At 29.5% G+C, this 16,388-nt stretch overlaps 1 protein-coding gene across 1 annotated transcript in view; it reads right to left on the bottom strand.

The window, feature by feature from the left end:
• Positions 1 to 16,388, bottom strand: part of LOC119608182 (cyclic GMP-binding protein D-like) — a 147,793-nt gene that overhangs the window by 58,225 nt on the left and 73,180 nt on the right. Inside the window, exon 3 of the mRNA XM_037962498.1 lies at positions 11,361 to 13,127. Within this exon, the coding sequence (XP_037818426.1) occupies positions 11,361 to 11,478 (118 nt within the window). The 5' untranslated portion in view covers positions 11,479 to 13,127. The remainder of the gene's footprint in view (positions 1 to 11,360; positions 13,128 to 16,388) is intronic.

Here is a 16,388-nt window from a genome sequence, read left to right as displayed (position 1 = left end):
TATACATATCTCAATCATATATATGTATATATAAATAAAAAAACAGTTGAGTGAAACAAATTTCTAGTACCCTGTCTGAAGTGAGAGCATTCTGCATCGATCGAAACAAATATATAATAGGACGAGAATAAGTCCATAAGGAATAAGTTCCCAAACCCAAGTTTCTAAAAAGTAAGTAGCAGAGTGCTGTCATCTTATTTTAGTAATGTTGCGGTCAATTCACAGTGACACATTTTCTCAATCTAAAATGATAAAAGTCGAAACAAAAAAAGTTCCTCGATTTTCGAGATTTTCATATATTTATGAACTAAGATAAAACTTCTAGTAGCAAGGAAGAATCGGTAGAAATCTAATGTTTGCTCATAGAGAAATGTGACAATTTCAAAACTAAATTGTTCTTGTCTTCCGAACTTCTGTTCGGAATTTGATATTTCCACAATTTTAATTGCAAAAAAAGTCTATTAACTCTTTCACGTATACGGGACACCGGTGTACCAAGTTTTTTTTTAACTTTTATCGATTGTGAGCGTAATTTTGAGTTCAAAGCTGCAGTAAATGATTATTTCCAAAGAAAAATAAGTTATTTTTTAGAATTTGATTTCAGTACATGCTAGAAAGGATAATATCCTTCATATATAAGGTCCATTCACTAATATTTGCATTATGAGTTTCGAAAGCTAACTTTTGCGACCGTTAACCCGGAGACCAAAGTATTCTTTTCGAATAAGGTCTTAATAATAATGTGTTATATAAATACTTTCTAATTCATTAGTCATCTCGCGAGTGAAGATATAGAAGCTGTATACATTTTTTCATGCGATTTACAATGACTACTTTTTCCAATTACTTGCAATAGTTTGAGGTAAGTACTTGCCTCCAATGATATCACTGTGTTAAAATAATGACTTAAAGTAAATTTTAGAATTTTAACCCCTTACATGGTAATGGAAGTTTTTGCTAGTTGCCTTTTGAATTCTTTTCAAAACTATTGTAGATGCTGAGATATCATCCATTGAGTTTGACGGACGGACAGACATTGTTAAGTCGAATCAGAAAGTATCTTTGAGTCGGCTGGAACAGATAGATGTGGATCTATTATTTTTGCCTGTTATGAACAATATTTTTAAAGCTTAATACCCTCTGAACTACAGTAGTTAATGCTATAAAAACCATGAATATAACACAAACCATAAGTTTTCAAGCTTTAGGTGAATTTACATATCCCGAAGAACAAAGAAGATATATCAGATGTTTCTTCTATTAACTTTATTTTAAAGTTAATAGAATAGACTTTCAAATGACATACAAAGCTTGACAAATAAAGTTGTCTTAGCGCTGTTATAACGTCTCAAATAGAGCCAAAAATGGCGAATTTTTCAAATTTCAGTATACGATATATCAAATCCCATATGTGATCTAAAAAATCTGAGATCAGATTCAGCGCTGCTTAATCTAACTTGAGTTCGAACTTTTTCAAATTTTGTCAGACTGTGTTTTTAGACTTTATTGATTAAATTTTAAAGATATTATCTTAAATTTTATGTTCTTACTTGTCATATAGTTAGTGATAACCCTATGCGGTAATATCACGGCCGTGCCAACTTTATTTGCTGGTTTTGTCTAATGAGTTTTGAAAATTCTCTTTTGATCACTGTGTAAAACTAAATTTTATTAAAATAAACATTAAATTTAATAAAAGTAACTAAAATATTTGTATTGACCACGCCCTTTTTTTAAATTTTTAAAAATATACTAAATATAATGTTTAAAATAATCAACTATTATCATTAAAGTTGTAAATATATTACACAGTTTTATCAAATTATTAACAAAGTAACAGCAAAAAGAGGGCGAATGTTTGTTTGTGAGCATGGTTATCATAAAAATTATGTTAGATTATGGTATAAATTTTAATACATTTAAAAAATTAGTTGTAAATTTGAGTGGCGTGTCATAATGTCCATGGACGTTATGACACACTAAATTGAGTCATAGTGTCCATGGACGTTATGACAATTTCAAAAGTGTCACAATGTCTATGAGCATAATGACATAAAGTTCATGGATTTCAAAGAGTCCATTTATAAAAAAAAGCTAGTTTAGCGAAGCCGGTATTCGAAATACCCCAGAGTTTAAAATCTCTGCGCCCGGCAGAAGGCAACATACATTAAATTAGTGAGCAAATATTTCTGTTTTTAAAATGTCACTATGAAAGGGCATGGACATTATGACACTTTGAAGAATTGTCATAACGTCCATGGCCACTATGGCACTTTTTGGTGTGTCATAACGTCCATGGATATATGTCACTGAACATTATGATACGCTACCGTAAATTTGAACAACATTTTTTGACTTAAGGTGCCGTGTCATAATGTTCATGGATGTTATGACACACCAAACAGTGTCATAGAGTCCATGGACGTTATGACACTTGCATAAGTGTAATAATCTTGAAAAGTCTTAATATAGCTTAGCCGGTGACATAATGTCCATGGACATTGTGACACTTTTAAAACAGAAATGTATTGGAAAATTTGTTTAAAATTTAAGAAAGGAACACTCTTATCCCGAAAAGAATTGCTCCTAAAATTGGTGTATGTTACATTTTGGGCTCCTATTAAAAAGTGTTCTGGATAGCCGGCCTTCGGCCGGGCGCAGAAGTTTCAAACTCTGGTGTATTTCGAACACCGTCTTCGCTAAATTAAGCCTTTTTTTTAAATGGATTCTTTAAAAACCATGGACTTTATGTCCCATTGCTCATGGACATTGTGACACTTTTGAAATTGTCATAACGTCCATGGACATTATGACTCAGTTTAGTGTGTCATAACGTCTATGGACATTATGACACTGGACATTATGTCACGCCACCCCAGAATATACTAAATGTGGCACTGTGCAATGTTTAGAAATTAAAAATTTATATTTTTATATTTTTTTTACTGTTAAAACTATGGTTGGATATACATAATATGAAAGGCAGAATAGGGCTATATCATCAAATCAAATCAAAGTTCTTAAATTACTTACATTTTCCATAATTTGATTTAAAAATATGTTGTCCTTAGAAATGAATTTGCAATAAAAAATTTCTCAATTTGGAACAGATTAAAATATATGCATAAAATTTTTCAGTTTGATTATGCAAACATAAATAATATATCTGTTATTAGGGTGGCCCCAAAAAAAGTTGCTGATGTTCATACCGAATATAAAAATTTACTTCATTCTAAGTTACTATTTCTGAAATTTTTGTCCTGGCGTTATTATTGGTAGGATAAGAAGATTTATAGGAATTTTTCCATATTTTTTACAAAGAAAATGTAAACAATTTTAATATTATGTGAAACGTATTCTTGCCTCTCCAGGACTTTTCACCTGATATCAAATCCTTTGCGTGAAACATGGAAAAATGGAAATCCTTTAGAGAAGTACCTTTTGATACTTTGATCCAGCTCACCAAGTATTTACCACAAAAATAAAAATTTTGATAAATGGTTTTATTAGAATGAACCAAATTTCTGGGCCACCTTATTCCTATATTTTTCAGAAATATTGTAAAATAATAATTTATCATATTTTATATATTTATATATAAATTTATACATATTTACATACATTAACCTCGTTTATTAAATTGTGCATTTTTTCCACTTAATGTCCTTCATAAAAATTATAAATCCATATATGAAATATGGGCGTGGAAGACTAAATGTAGTAAATATTTTTATTTATTTTCAAACGATTATTTTATTTTACACTTCTCATAAATGCAAATGTTTATTACTCTACTTGTCTTTTTATATATTTATTAATAAAATAAAAAATATATATATCTATGAGTATATATGTATATAGAAATATGTATGCATGTGTTATTGTAACAATATTTGCTGAAATAATTTTATTTAATACCATTTTTGTCCCGTAGCATTGTATCAATTTTATTTCCGTTTTATGTATTTCAATGCGCATATTTTAATGGAATTTCTTCTTTTTTTCCTTGTTTTTTTTTTTTTTTTTGATATTACAACAACTATGAATGAATAAATTCATAAACCCAATGTGCAAAAAATTATATGAATATTGATGAGATTTTGAGAGAGTTTAAATCAGGGAATTTAAATAATTTAAATAATTATTTAATTTTTTCTTAATCATAATGTATTTCAATTGTACTTTAGGGTATCTGCAAGCGGCTTTATGGGGGGGTTTCAACAAGTCCAAGTTCTTGATCGATATACATTCAATTTCAAATGAAAATATCACTGAACTTAATAAGAACAATTTTAAAAGGATAATTTCATATTTTCAAACATTCATTAAAATTCACAAACTGTTACACCGATTCGTTAAAATCAAATCGTCCAGTGATTTAACAAACATTTTGTAATCAGGAAAATGTTTATTGGGCATGACGACTAATATTGTTGTTGCTGTTATTGTTATTACTGAAACTGTAACCAAATAACAATGATATAAAACAGCTTTATGCATAGAACTCAGGCACCATGCATGGAATAGAGAAACAAATAAATGCCATTTCCATTTCCGTTTACTATTTGCTTGTTATTCTGGTCCAGCGCTTTGTTGTAACAAATTCGTTATACGTTTTTTTTTTTATTTATTTTATTATATTTTTGTTCCTTCTACAAATTTCCACAGCTACACTTTATTTGCTTAAAAATCAGAGAAAAAAAAATATGAGTGTTAAAAAATAAATATTATTTTTGTTGTTTTTTTGTAGACTCGTTTGTTATTTGTTTGAATATGAATATAAAAGAAAAAAAGACATCGGTCCATATAAAACTACATACATTATTGTGGTAGGGCAAACAAAAAATATATATATATATATATATATGTTTTGTTTATTTATAAACTTTAACAATTCATATTTTGCATGGCACATACAGGCAAATTTTATTTTGTACAATGTTGTTTCGTTTATAGTTTATGAAAATAGCAAAGTTTTATATATTTTTTGGGCAAATATTTCAGCATTTCTACTTCATCAATTTTATGAGACAAATAAACGACTGGTGGCGATCTGGTATATTGTTTTTTATTGAAGATTTTGTTGGTGTTGGAACTTGAAATTTTAAGAGAAGGGCTCGGGGAATTGTTAATTTAGCTAAAAGTTTGGCAAATATGGTGATTTTATGTAGTTAATAAATATAAATGTATGTATCAATGTTTATTAGCAAGACAAAATATTATAAAATTTTTGTTTGGTTACTTATCCAACTGCAATTTTGTTAAAGGCGGAAAAGTGTCAAAAGGAGTCAAGGTTTGGTTTCATTAAACACATGAAATTTTTGGGATAAATCTTAATTTGTATATATGCGTATTAGTCAATGACTAATACGATGTCTACTTCCACATGAGAGTAGACGCAACAAAAGAACGAAAAGAGGTGCTATCAATACCTCTAGTCTGCCGGGACTATAAACTGGTGATGATCAAATGTATCCTCGACCTTTCGTTTGAATAATTTGATATGGGATCTAACCAGAGCACCATATAATCTGACACTACGGGTGGCCAGTTGCCCGCAGGACTTGTTCCTTCGGGATCCACGTAGTGGCTGTGGTTTATACCCAAATTCGCGGGGAGAGAATATTGGTTCAAGGACTGATATATCCAAGTGCCATGTATGTCTGGATTCTCTTTCCGGTGCTGTCGCCATCTCAACAGATGTCACTGGCTGGATTCCTGAACCAGTTGAGTATCTCTTACACTTGGCGTAGTAGGGCTCCAGAATATGTTGGGGAATTTTCAGGTTGACACTTGGTATTTGCATGTCATTCCGTACATTGTTCTTTATGGTTATGTTAGGTTGATAGGAGGATGTATGGTACATCAAATCCGAAGAAACACACCTAGGCCACTATCGGGCCTGTTGTGCGCCGCTTTTCATGAAAAAAATTTGTAACAGAGTATATTATTTTTGAATGTTCAGAAACTCAGTTTCTTGGACGTAATTCCTTAGAATTTTTCATTCTGTGTTTGTCAGGTCGTTCTCTATGGTCTGAGAATGGAACTATTGTAATTGGTGAACGATCGGAAAATACTCCTCTTGCCGACAGCAGACTAGTACTGATTTAGGATGCATATTGATTCATGCTACGCGACTTATGGTTGAGGCCCAGCACTCAACTTGTCTGGGCAATTATTGGGTTCGAATTGACTTTGGAAATTCCTACATCCTTCGTCATATTATCGGATATACAGATGGATCCTTATTTATTGGCTGTGTATTTTAGACTACCAAATACGTCTGTAGGGCCATCTCAGTTGCGCGGCTTAAAGAGGTTAAGGAATGCACTGGAATGGGTCACTACTTGATGGGGATTGCATTTTAGATAATGCAATCTTTCATGATCCCATGCTGCATGTCATTCCGCAACGGGGCTACTATGGCAAGAGATTAGATAGCTCGTGCACTTCAGCAAAGTGCTTGTACATGGACTGGCTCAGTCATGTACAAAAATTGCCACCTAAGTTCTTCATAGAAGGATTCAGGGGCACGTGATAGACCGTCTCAAGTCTATCCAGTGGATGAAAAAGACCTCCGTGAAAAAAGCCATCAAGGCAGGTTAAGCACTTAGATATCTTGTCTGACGTTACCCTTGTTTGGGTGACTGCACATAGAGATTATTATGGAAATGAACAGGCAGATGAGCTTGTTAGAACGGGATCTGCTCTTGTTATCTACAACGCCGTTAGGTTTTATCAAGAGCAGTATACTCATATGTTTTCTTCAAAAGGCTGAAAATAGGTGGAATAACGTAGACAAATGTAAAGAGGCCAAGTTATTGTGGCTCTCCTTCAATGAAAAACGCACAAGGCACCTTATAAACTGAAGTAAGCGGTATATTTCGAGATTAATAGAAGTAATAACAGGACACGGGGTGCTGGGTGCAGACATGCCAGTCGGCTTGGGCTTCCCTTCAATGAAGACTGTCGCAGTAGCAAAGACTGGGAAATGAAGAAAAAGTCTTTCATATTCTCTGCGAATACCGTGCTCTAGCCGTTAAGTGAAACAGTTTTCTTGGCAGTTCTTAATTCACACAAACTAAATATATTACAAAACTCTCACTATTCAATTACATAGAACTTATTAAAACTAATAGAAATAAAACATTTGTTAATGCTCTCATATTCTCTGTGTATAAAGAACAATTGCTACTTTAAATATTTCAACCTTGAGCTACGTAGAGCTAATGTTTTAAATGTAAATTTGCCATTAAATATGATTATACTATTGAGAAATTATATTTTTTCTCAGTATTCATTTAAACCTCTTTATTTATGTATTTGTTGTTTTTTTTTATTATTTTTCTTTATTTTCATAAAAACCACTTGACCCATAAATATTTCATTAACTTTTTAAAAGCACTTAAATTTTATAAAAATAAATAAATAGTGGTTAAAATAATAATTTTAACCATGTTCAACTATACTCTAGATACTAATTGAGGACATTGGTAAATTGTTTTAATACATTGGTTAGGGGTTAATATAACACATCTACATATTCTAAAACTAATACTAATGCCAAACTAATGCTAATATATATAAAATTGCTAAGTAAGTATGTTAGTTTGTTAACCGTTTTTAATAAATTTGTTTAAACCTTAAAAGACTTTTTCACTTTGAAATGCGAAGCACAAAGTGATAAAAAAACCTAACCGTTGAGAAGTAAAAGCGAGTAAAAAAGAGAAGTGAAAAGTTCATTGTTCATGTCAATAAAAAAGTACCAAATAGAAAAGGTTTTATATAAAACCATAGAAACCCTATGATAGCCTGGTACGAAAATTGTATAATAATACATATATACATACATATGTATATAAAGTTTACCTCTATAAGAGGTAAACTTGTTGGTTGAGGGTGTTGTGTGTGTATATGTATATGTATGTGTACTTGTGTAATTTTTACTATTTATACATTTTAACCATAAAACATTTAAACAATTACAAGTTTTTTTTTTTTTTTTTTGCTGGTAATAGCAATTTTGCTATTGTTTTTATTTGTTTTAAAAATTTTTAACATTTTATTTACACTGTCATTGACAATGTTGTTTTTATTTTATTTATTTGCTGTTTTTATTGTTGTTCCTGTGTTGTTATATGCAGAGATCTCTAATGTGCGTGTCAACACTATTTGTGGTTTTAATGGTATTTCATTGTACTAGTAAGTACATACATTTGTATACATACAAGTGTAATAACTTTACATAGCACTCCAACATGTATACATACACACATTAGTATGGTCCATTGTTGTATTAAAAAAGTTGAAGTACTTTAAGTAAATATAAAATTTATAGAAAAAGTAATATACAAGAAAAATGTGTTGGAAGAGAGGCAATCCAAGGCAATCTTAAGACAATTCAGGGAAGATATGTGAGCTCAATACCTTTTAGACTAATACAAAAGATAGACATCAAAAAAACTGTCTTAGTATCCTTTCTCAGATGACCTAATAGTTTCACTCGGGTATCAAACAATTATATCTATATAGATAGTGTAGCATAAGTCAAGGCATCTACCATACATATATACATATGCCTTCTCTATCTCTTTTAATTTTACAAAACTTAACCTGAACCCCTCTACTAAACATATAATAAAATTTATGAATAAACTGACAGTTAAAAACCTAAAACTTTTATTAAATTTATAAAAATTAAAAAAATGAACATTTAAGTGACAAGTTATAATTGAAATGAATTTTTGCTAAATGAAATTGAACCAGAGGGATTTGTGGTATAAATGGAATATATGTATTTACTTTATGTTATAAACAGGAGAGTTAGGGACATGGCTGACCTTATAATAATCTATTAAAGTAATTTGTTAATATTGTCCTTTTATGTAAGCTTAGTCCAACTATGAACCAATGCTTTCAGTCAGTTGTGGACTTTGTCATTCCGTTTGTAACATAAAGATATATTGGTAGTAGACCCACAAAAGTACATACATAAGTATACATATATTATGGGTCATTATTAAATCTATGTCCATCCGTCTGTCTGCTAAAAGCACGATAGAGTCAGAATATAATATGAACTGAAATCATATTAACAACGTAGATTTATATCGGTCTACTTATAGTTAGTCATAGCTCTCATACATATAAGGTCCACTTCTGAAAGTTACTTAAATGCACTCAACTAATTAAACAATAGAGATATTGATTCGATATAAATATTCGACATAAATATGTTTTGTATATATTTATATTTGTACTTATATTACTTTACAAAATATTTATCGGGTGAACAAAGCTCCCTTTATGAGGCCCATTTCCGATAATCACGTAAACTCACATATTTCATTACTTAATGAAAAATATCTTTGAATATCATGAATATCTTTGAAGTACATATATGAACCACATATGAGTTTTTTCTGGATCGGTTCATAAATGGTCATAGCTCCCATATAAGGTCCACTTCCGAAAATCAATTAAAAAACCATAACTAATTAAGAAATAAAGATATTGGAATAATATACAACATAATATGTTTTGTGTATACACATACGTATTGTGCAAAATATTTTTCGGATGGTTCTATAAATGGGCAAAGTTCCTATAAAAGGCCCACTTCCGATTACGACGTTAATGCACATACTTCATTACTGAATGAATATTTCGATATAAAATTAGACATGAATGTGTTTAAAGTACATATAAACCGAATTATTTTCTCCCATATACAACATTTTTCGATTTTTTTTTTCGGATCAATCCATAACTCGTAATATCTTCCATAAAAGGTCCACACATTAGTTATAGATGAAAATTATCTCCCTAAATGTATAAAGCAACTACTAATTTAGGTGGAATGTTTTTAAGATTTGTTATAGCCGAATAAAGCACTCTAACTTGTTTGAATTCCTTTTACACGAACGTATCAATCGTGAAATAGAAGGGATAGATGTATATATGTGATTAATAGGCCCATATATTGGTTTGAAACTATTATCGTGCGATTAAGGGAATCCGCTTCTAAATAAAAAAGCTAATGTTATTTAGGTAGAAATCTTTTTTATACTATAGACTATCAGATAGTCCCAATTTACTTTAAGTTTATGTTATACATTATATATTTTTTATACCCACCATCAAAAAAGATGGGGGTATATTGTTTTTGTCATTCCGTTTGTAACACATCGAAAAATTCATCTAAGACCCATAAAAGTATATATATTCTGGATCCTTATTAAATTCTAAGACGATCTAGCCACGTCCGACTATCTATCCATCTGTTGAAAACACGATAGAGTCCAAACGAAATCAGCTAGCGAGCTGAAATTTTGCACAAATATTTTATATTGATGCAGTTTGTTTGGTATTGAAAAAAGGCAATATCGGTCCACGATTTCGCCTAGCCCCCATATAAGGTCCCCTTTAGAAAATAACTTTAACGATCATAACTGACTAAAAGAAGCAGCTGTAGCGATGAAATTCGACATAAATATATTCTATAGGGACCTTAATATCTGTGTAAAATTTTATAAGAATCGGTCCATAATTGACCCTATCCCCCATATAAGGTCCTCTTCAGAAAATGACTTTAACGCTCATAACTGTCAAAAGGTACATAATTGACCCTACCCCCCATATAAGGTCCCCTTCAGTTGTGAAATTCGACATAAACATATTTTATAGGAATCTTAATAACAATGAAATGCAATGAAATTCAACATAAATATATTTTATAGGGACCTTAATAACTTTGTAAAATTTTATAAGGATCGGTCTATAATCGACCCTACCCCCCATATAAGGTCCCCTTCAGAAAATGGCTTTAAGGCTCATTACTGTCTAAAAGAAGCATCTATAGCGATGAAATTCGACATAAAATTAATCTATAGAAACTAAAATCGCTTTGTAAAATTGTATAACGATCGGTCCATAATTGATCCTACCCCCCTTAATGAGGTCCCTCTTAGAAAATAACTTTAACGCTTTTTACCACCTTATAAATACAAGTACAGCGACAAAATTCGACAAAAATTTCTCTATACATAGATATAATAAATGAGAAAATTGTTTTGCATCGATTCTTAAATATCGAAATTTATTTATAAGGAATCATTCCTTTTTGGCAATGATTTGATGGTGGGTATACAAGATTCGGCACAGCCGAATATAACACTCTTATTTGTTTCTCTCTCTCTAAACAATACTTATTATTAACACAAAACTCCAGACATTAACAAAGAACATATACATTACATTATATAGAGCACTGAAATCATTAATGTTTGCTTTTTCTCCATTTATAACAATAATATACACTTAGAAATATGTAAATATTTATGGTAATGTTTAGTACTTACCCATACTCATATAGAATACAGCTGCCACAATGTAATGCCATAAATGCATTTGCTGCAAATGCATTTTGATGTTTTTTAAATTTACCCTTTTATGATGACTTTTATAAATTTGAAACATTTTGTTTGTTTTTTTTATTATTTTTTATTTTTTTTATATTATTTCTATTTTAGATTTTCGCGTTTGTTCTGTTTGTTTGCTGGTGAGAGTGTCGTTAACAATTGATGTTAGTTACAATGCTTTGTAATAATAATGTAAGTATTGTTTCAATGACCTAGTTCTTTTTTCATTTTTCTTTTTTTACATCACATAAAATTCTAAGATCATTAATTTAAAAGCCAGCATAAAAAACGGAGAAAAAACTATAAACTAAACTATAAAATTATGTTTTAATAAATTATATGTGTACGAAATTGTTGGTAATTTTCATTTGTATATTATTAATATATTTTTGATTTAATTTGCTTATTACTTTTACTTATTATTTTGTTGCGTTAAAAGATATGATATTATATATATATAAAAAGAAGTTTATGTTTTTGATTTTTCTTTTTTACGAGATGACACACTCCAATTTTTTATGTCTTAAAGACGCCATTTTGTCTGAGAATTATGCATAAAAAGATTGTGTTGTTTTGCTAGGAGGAATTACGGAAATTTTTATGACTATATTTGTTTATTTTTTTAACTTCAAGTTAAATTCTTTTTTTGTTTTCTGGTTTGAATTTTTATGATTTCACTTGAGTTTGTTGAGTTTTTTTTTCGTTTTGCTATAAAATATTTTTGTTTTGTTGATGGTATTTTTTTTTATTAAGACGGACGGACATAAATTTGTTATATGACTATTTTATTTCGTTTGTTTTGTTGATTTATAAAATGCTTTAGATTTGTCCTTTTTGGAAAAAAAACAACAACAATTCTGTTGCTGTTTGTCTTTTTTTAGTAGTTGTTTATAGTTTTTATATTATTCATCATTAAGTAAAGGATTTTTTTTTGTGTAGTTTATTTGAAACTTAATATTTTTCTCTTTGTCACTTTCTCTCTTACTCTCGCTCTGCCCCACACACACACACACACGTTCTACGTTTCAATTGCTGTGTATAGTTTTTATGGCAATTCTATTTTCCGTTTCCGTTTTAGTCATTTTGTAGCAGTATTTACAGTTATGACCTCATTTAAATGTTTTTATTGTATTATAGTTGCTGTTGTTTGTTGTCTTCTAAATATTATGACTATTTCGTTGTTTCTTAACGCCAACACTTCAACGCTTATTTGTTTTAGAAAGAAGCCAAATAAATATAAAAAGAAAAGTATTTGCAGCGCGTTTCACCGATTATCAATAAATATTATTTTGTTGTTATTAGATCTGTTCGGTAAAGACTGTTTTTCTTAATATTTCAAAAACCTTTTGTTAGTTTTTTTTTTCTGTTAGTTAAAGGCATCATTTTCTATTGTTTTTCATTCGTTCGTTTTGACTTTTGTATTACTTTCCACTTTGTCATTGTTATCTCTCTATCTCTCAGCTATTTCTTTGGTATGATTTCTTCTTTTGTATGTGTTTGTGTTCAGAACATCCGTTTATTTTATTTATAGTGTTTACATTTTGTTAATGTTGTTGTTTTTGTTTTTTACGCTCTTCTTTTGTTCCTCAAAGGACTTTGAAAATTTATTGTTATGGTTCATTTGTTTATTGTACGTTTCTTCCATTAAATTTGTTCTCTTTTCATTTGTTAGTTTAGGTTATTATTGTTGTTGTTGTAGTGCCAAATCTGCAATGAATTTTAGATGATAAAAATCAGTAAAGGTAAAATAATGTTGCAAAAAAATGAAGGAATAAAAGTAATATTTGTTAATAATAAATCGATTTGTTTGAGGATTTATTAGTATTATTTATTATTAAGCTAAATGGGAATTAAAACTTAATTAATGTTTACTTATCTCTATCGAAGTTAAATTACATGTAGAAATGCTTAAAGTAAGGAATTGGAAAAGGTAGTGTTAGTAGAGTTAAAATGCACAGTGTGTAATTTTTTAAGTAATGGAAATATTACCATATACGGACACCATAACGTTACAAAAGACCCGTGACTCCCTGTTTAGCCCAAAGTCATGCACTTTATAAGCTCCCCCCCAAGATTTAAGGCCTCGGTGTAATTTTTACAAAAGAAGTGATCATTTTCTTAGGCTAATATCTTGCAAACCATTCGGAATTTTTATTTACTTTCTGAGGCAAAGTTATAGCTGTTATCATAAAGAACAAACATATAAAATCAAAAAATCGTCATCATAATTTTTTTCACTTCAAGTGAAATGATTTACATTTGTGAAATTGCACTGCTTTAACGACACCTGTACGTATACGTGTTAATGTTATATTGATGTTACAAATATTAAGTATACGCCTAATTTAGAGAAGCCCTTGAAATATTATTTAACATGTAAACGCTCGCTTCGTGTTGCACTGTGTTGTGTCTGTTGCAAAATGTTATATATTTAGAAAAATGACAGATCTAACATGCAGATCTAACTTGAGGACCTAAATAAGGGGATAAATGTCATCACGTTCTTCGTTTGCGCCAAACTAGTTATAAGACAGGAAAGGTCCAAAAATTACTCTGAGAAGTTTAGTGTACTTTAAGGTGATTGTATTAACATTATTTTTTCCTGTTACAAACAAGAGCACAACCTCATAATACCATCCACGCTATAGCGATTGTAATGTATAAAAACATTATATAATTACGGAATGCAAACGCCAAGTCTTGATCCCATGGGAACGGCTTTTGGTGGCATTTAACATGAAAAATATTTGGAACATTACAAATAAATACAATACATTGTATTTATTTGTGTAAAGTAAACAATATTTTCACCTGCTATACTACAGATACATATTTTTACACATACGACAAAACATATTTATAAAAAAAAATATGTTTTTATTTGAGGTTAGCAGGTTTTGGTTTATATTATTTAACATTCATATGAAAACCACAATTAAAGCGTGCCAATTGTATGCACAAAAAATGAACAAGAGTAAAACCAAATTACACAACAAAAAATGTGTCCCCAGTTAAATACAAAAATTTACTAACAAAAAAAAAATGTAAAATAACAAAAAAATATATAATAATAAAATCGAAATAAATAAAAGAATTCTTGCCAAAAATAAAATAAAACAGTCATGTACTCGTTCATACGTACGAATGTAACATTTCCGCTGTTTTTTTAACGGAAGTAATTTTTTATAAGGGGTTTTTAACCTAAAAAAATATAAAATCTGGAATGTTCAGTTCTTGTTTAATATTTTTTACATAAAACGAATAAAATGAATCAATGAACTTTTTTGATGTATTAAAGTGTAGAAAATGAAAATTATAAAATACACACGTTAACTATTTAATTTTAAAATATTTGTATTCAGTATCAAAAAATATCAACCCATAAACGTGTATGTGTTATGGATCCTAACAAAGTAATGTCTCTATGTTTATCTGACTATCTGTTTTTCTTAATACTTTAAATAAATATTTATTTTACTTAATAACACAATATTTTTCCAAAAAAATTCTATTTTCTAGCTTAATTTCCAATTCTTCTATGTTGTTTTCCATTATCATAAATCATATGTAAGTTCAAAATCAATGTACCATAGCAATATTTTTGGCTATGATTTCGTATGATAACGACCTCTAAAATGCATACATAGATCATTTCTTTATCAACCATAACCATACAATCATAAATTGTTAAAGTACAAGCACATAGACATAAAATGTACATAATTTTCTTTTATTTTTGTGATAGCTACACCCCGCCAGACAATCAGAATTACTCATACTCTGGTGCACGACAATGTCATCATTATTAAGGATTTTCATATGCGTGTGTGTTAATTATCTTATTAAAGGCAAACATAAATGACAGGAGGTCAAATCAAGTCATATGAAAAGTACAGCAGTGTGAAGAATATTTAAAAGACCTTATGAAAGTACTCAGCCTGTTATTTTGGCAAAGTAGAGTAAAGAAGGTTATATGTGCATGTGTTGGTGTTTGTAACATAAAGTTGTGAAGGTCTACTGCTTTCACATCGGAATCTCTTTATAACTTAAGAGTTTAGTTAGTTAGTTAGTTAGATAGTAGTTAGTTAGTTAGTTAGTTGTTAGTTAGTTAGTTAGTTAGTTAGTTAGTTAGTTAGTAGTTAGTTAGTTAGTAGTTAGTTAGTTAGTTAGTTAGGTTAGTTAGTTAGTTAGTTAGTTAGTTGTTAGTTAGTTAGTTAGTTAGTTATGTTAGTTAGTTAGTTAGTTAGTAGTTAGAGTTAGTTAGTTAGTTAGTTAGTTCGTTAGTTAGTTAGTTAGTTAGTAGTTAGTAGTTAGTTAGTTATTTAGTTAGTAGTTAGTAGTTAGTTAGTTAGTTAGTTAGTTAGTTAGTTAGTTAGTTAGTTAGTTAGTTAGTTAGTTAGTTAGTTAGTTAGTTAGTTAGTTAGTTAGTTAGTTAGTTAGTTAGTTAGTTAGTAGTTAGTTAGTTAGTTAGTTAGTTAGTTAGTTAGTTAGTTAGTTAGTTAGTTAGTTAGTTAGTTAGTTAGTTAGTTAGTTAGTTAGTTAGTTAGTAGTTAGTTAGTTAGTTAGTTAGTTAGTTAGTTAGTTAGTTAGTTAGTTAGTTAGTTAGTTAGTTAGTTAGTTAGTTAGTTAGTTAGTTAGTTAGTTAGTAGTTAGTTAGTTAGTTAGTAGTTAGTTAGTTAGTTAGTTGTTAGTTAGTTAGTTAGTTAGTTAGTTAGTTAGTTAGTTAGTTAGTTAGTTAGTTAGTTAGTTAGTTAGTTAGTTAGTTAGTTAGTTAGTTAGTTAGTAGTTAGTTAGTTAGTTAGTTAGTTAGTTAGTTAGTTAGTTAGTTAGTTAGTTAGTTAGTTAGTTAGTTAGTTAGTTAGTTAGTTAGTTAGTTAGTTAGTAGTTAGTTAGTTAGTTAGTTAGTTAGTTAGTTAGTTAGTTAGTTAGTTAGTTAGTTAGTTAGTTAGTTAGTTAGTTAGTTAGTTA

The sequence above is a fragment of the Lucilia sericata genome, unplaced genomic scaffold (genome assembly GCF_015586225.1).
Source record: "Lucilia sericata isolate MDLA Ls3-8-SP2 unplaced genomic scaffold, ASM1558622v1 Contig000802F_arrow, whole genome shotgun sequence".
NCBI lineage: Eukaryota > Metazoa > Arthropoda > Insecta > Diptera > Calliphoridae > Lucilia > Lucilia sericata.
This window is presented reverse-complemented; position numbering and strand designations above follow the sequence as displayed.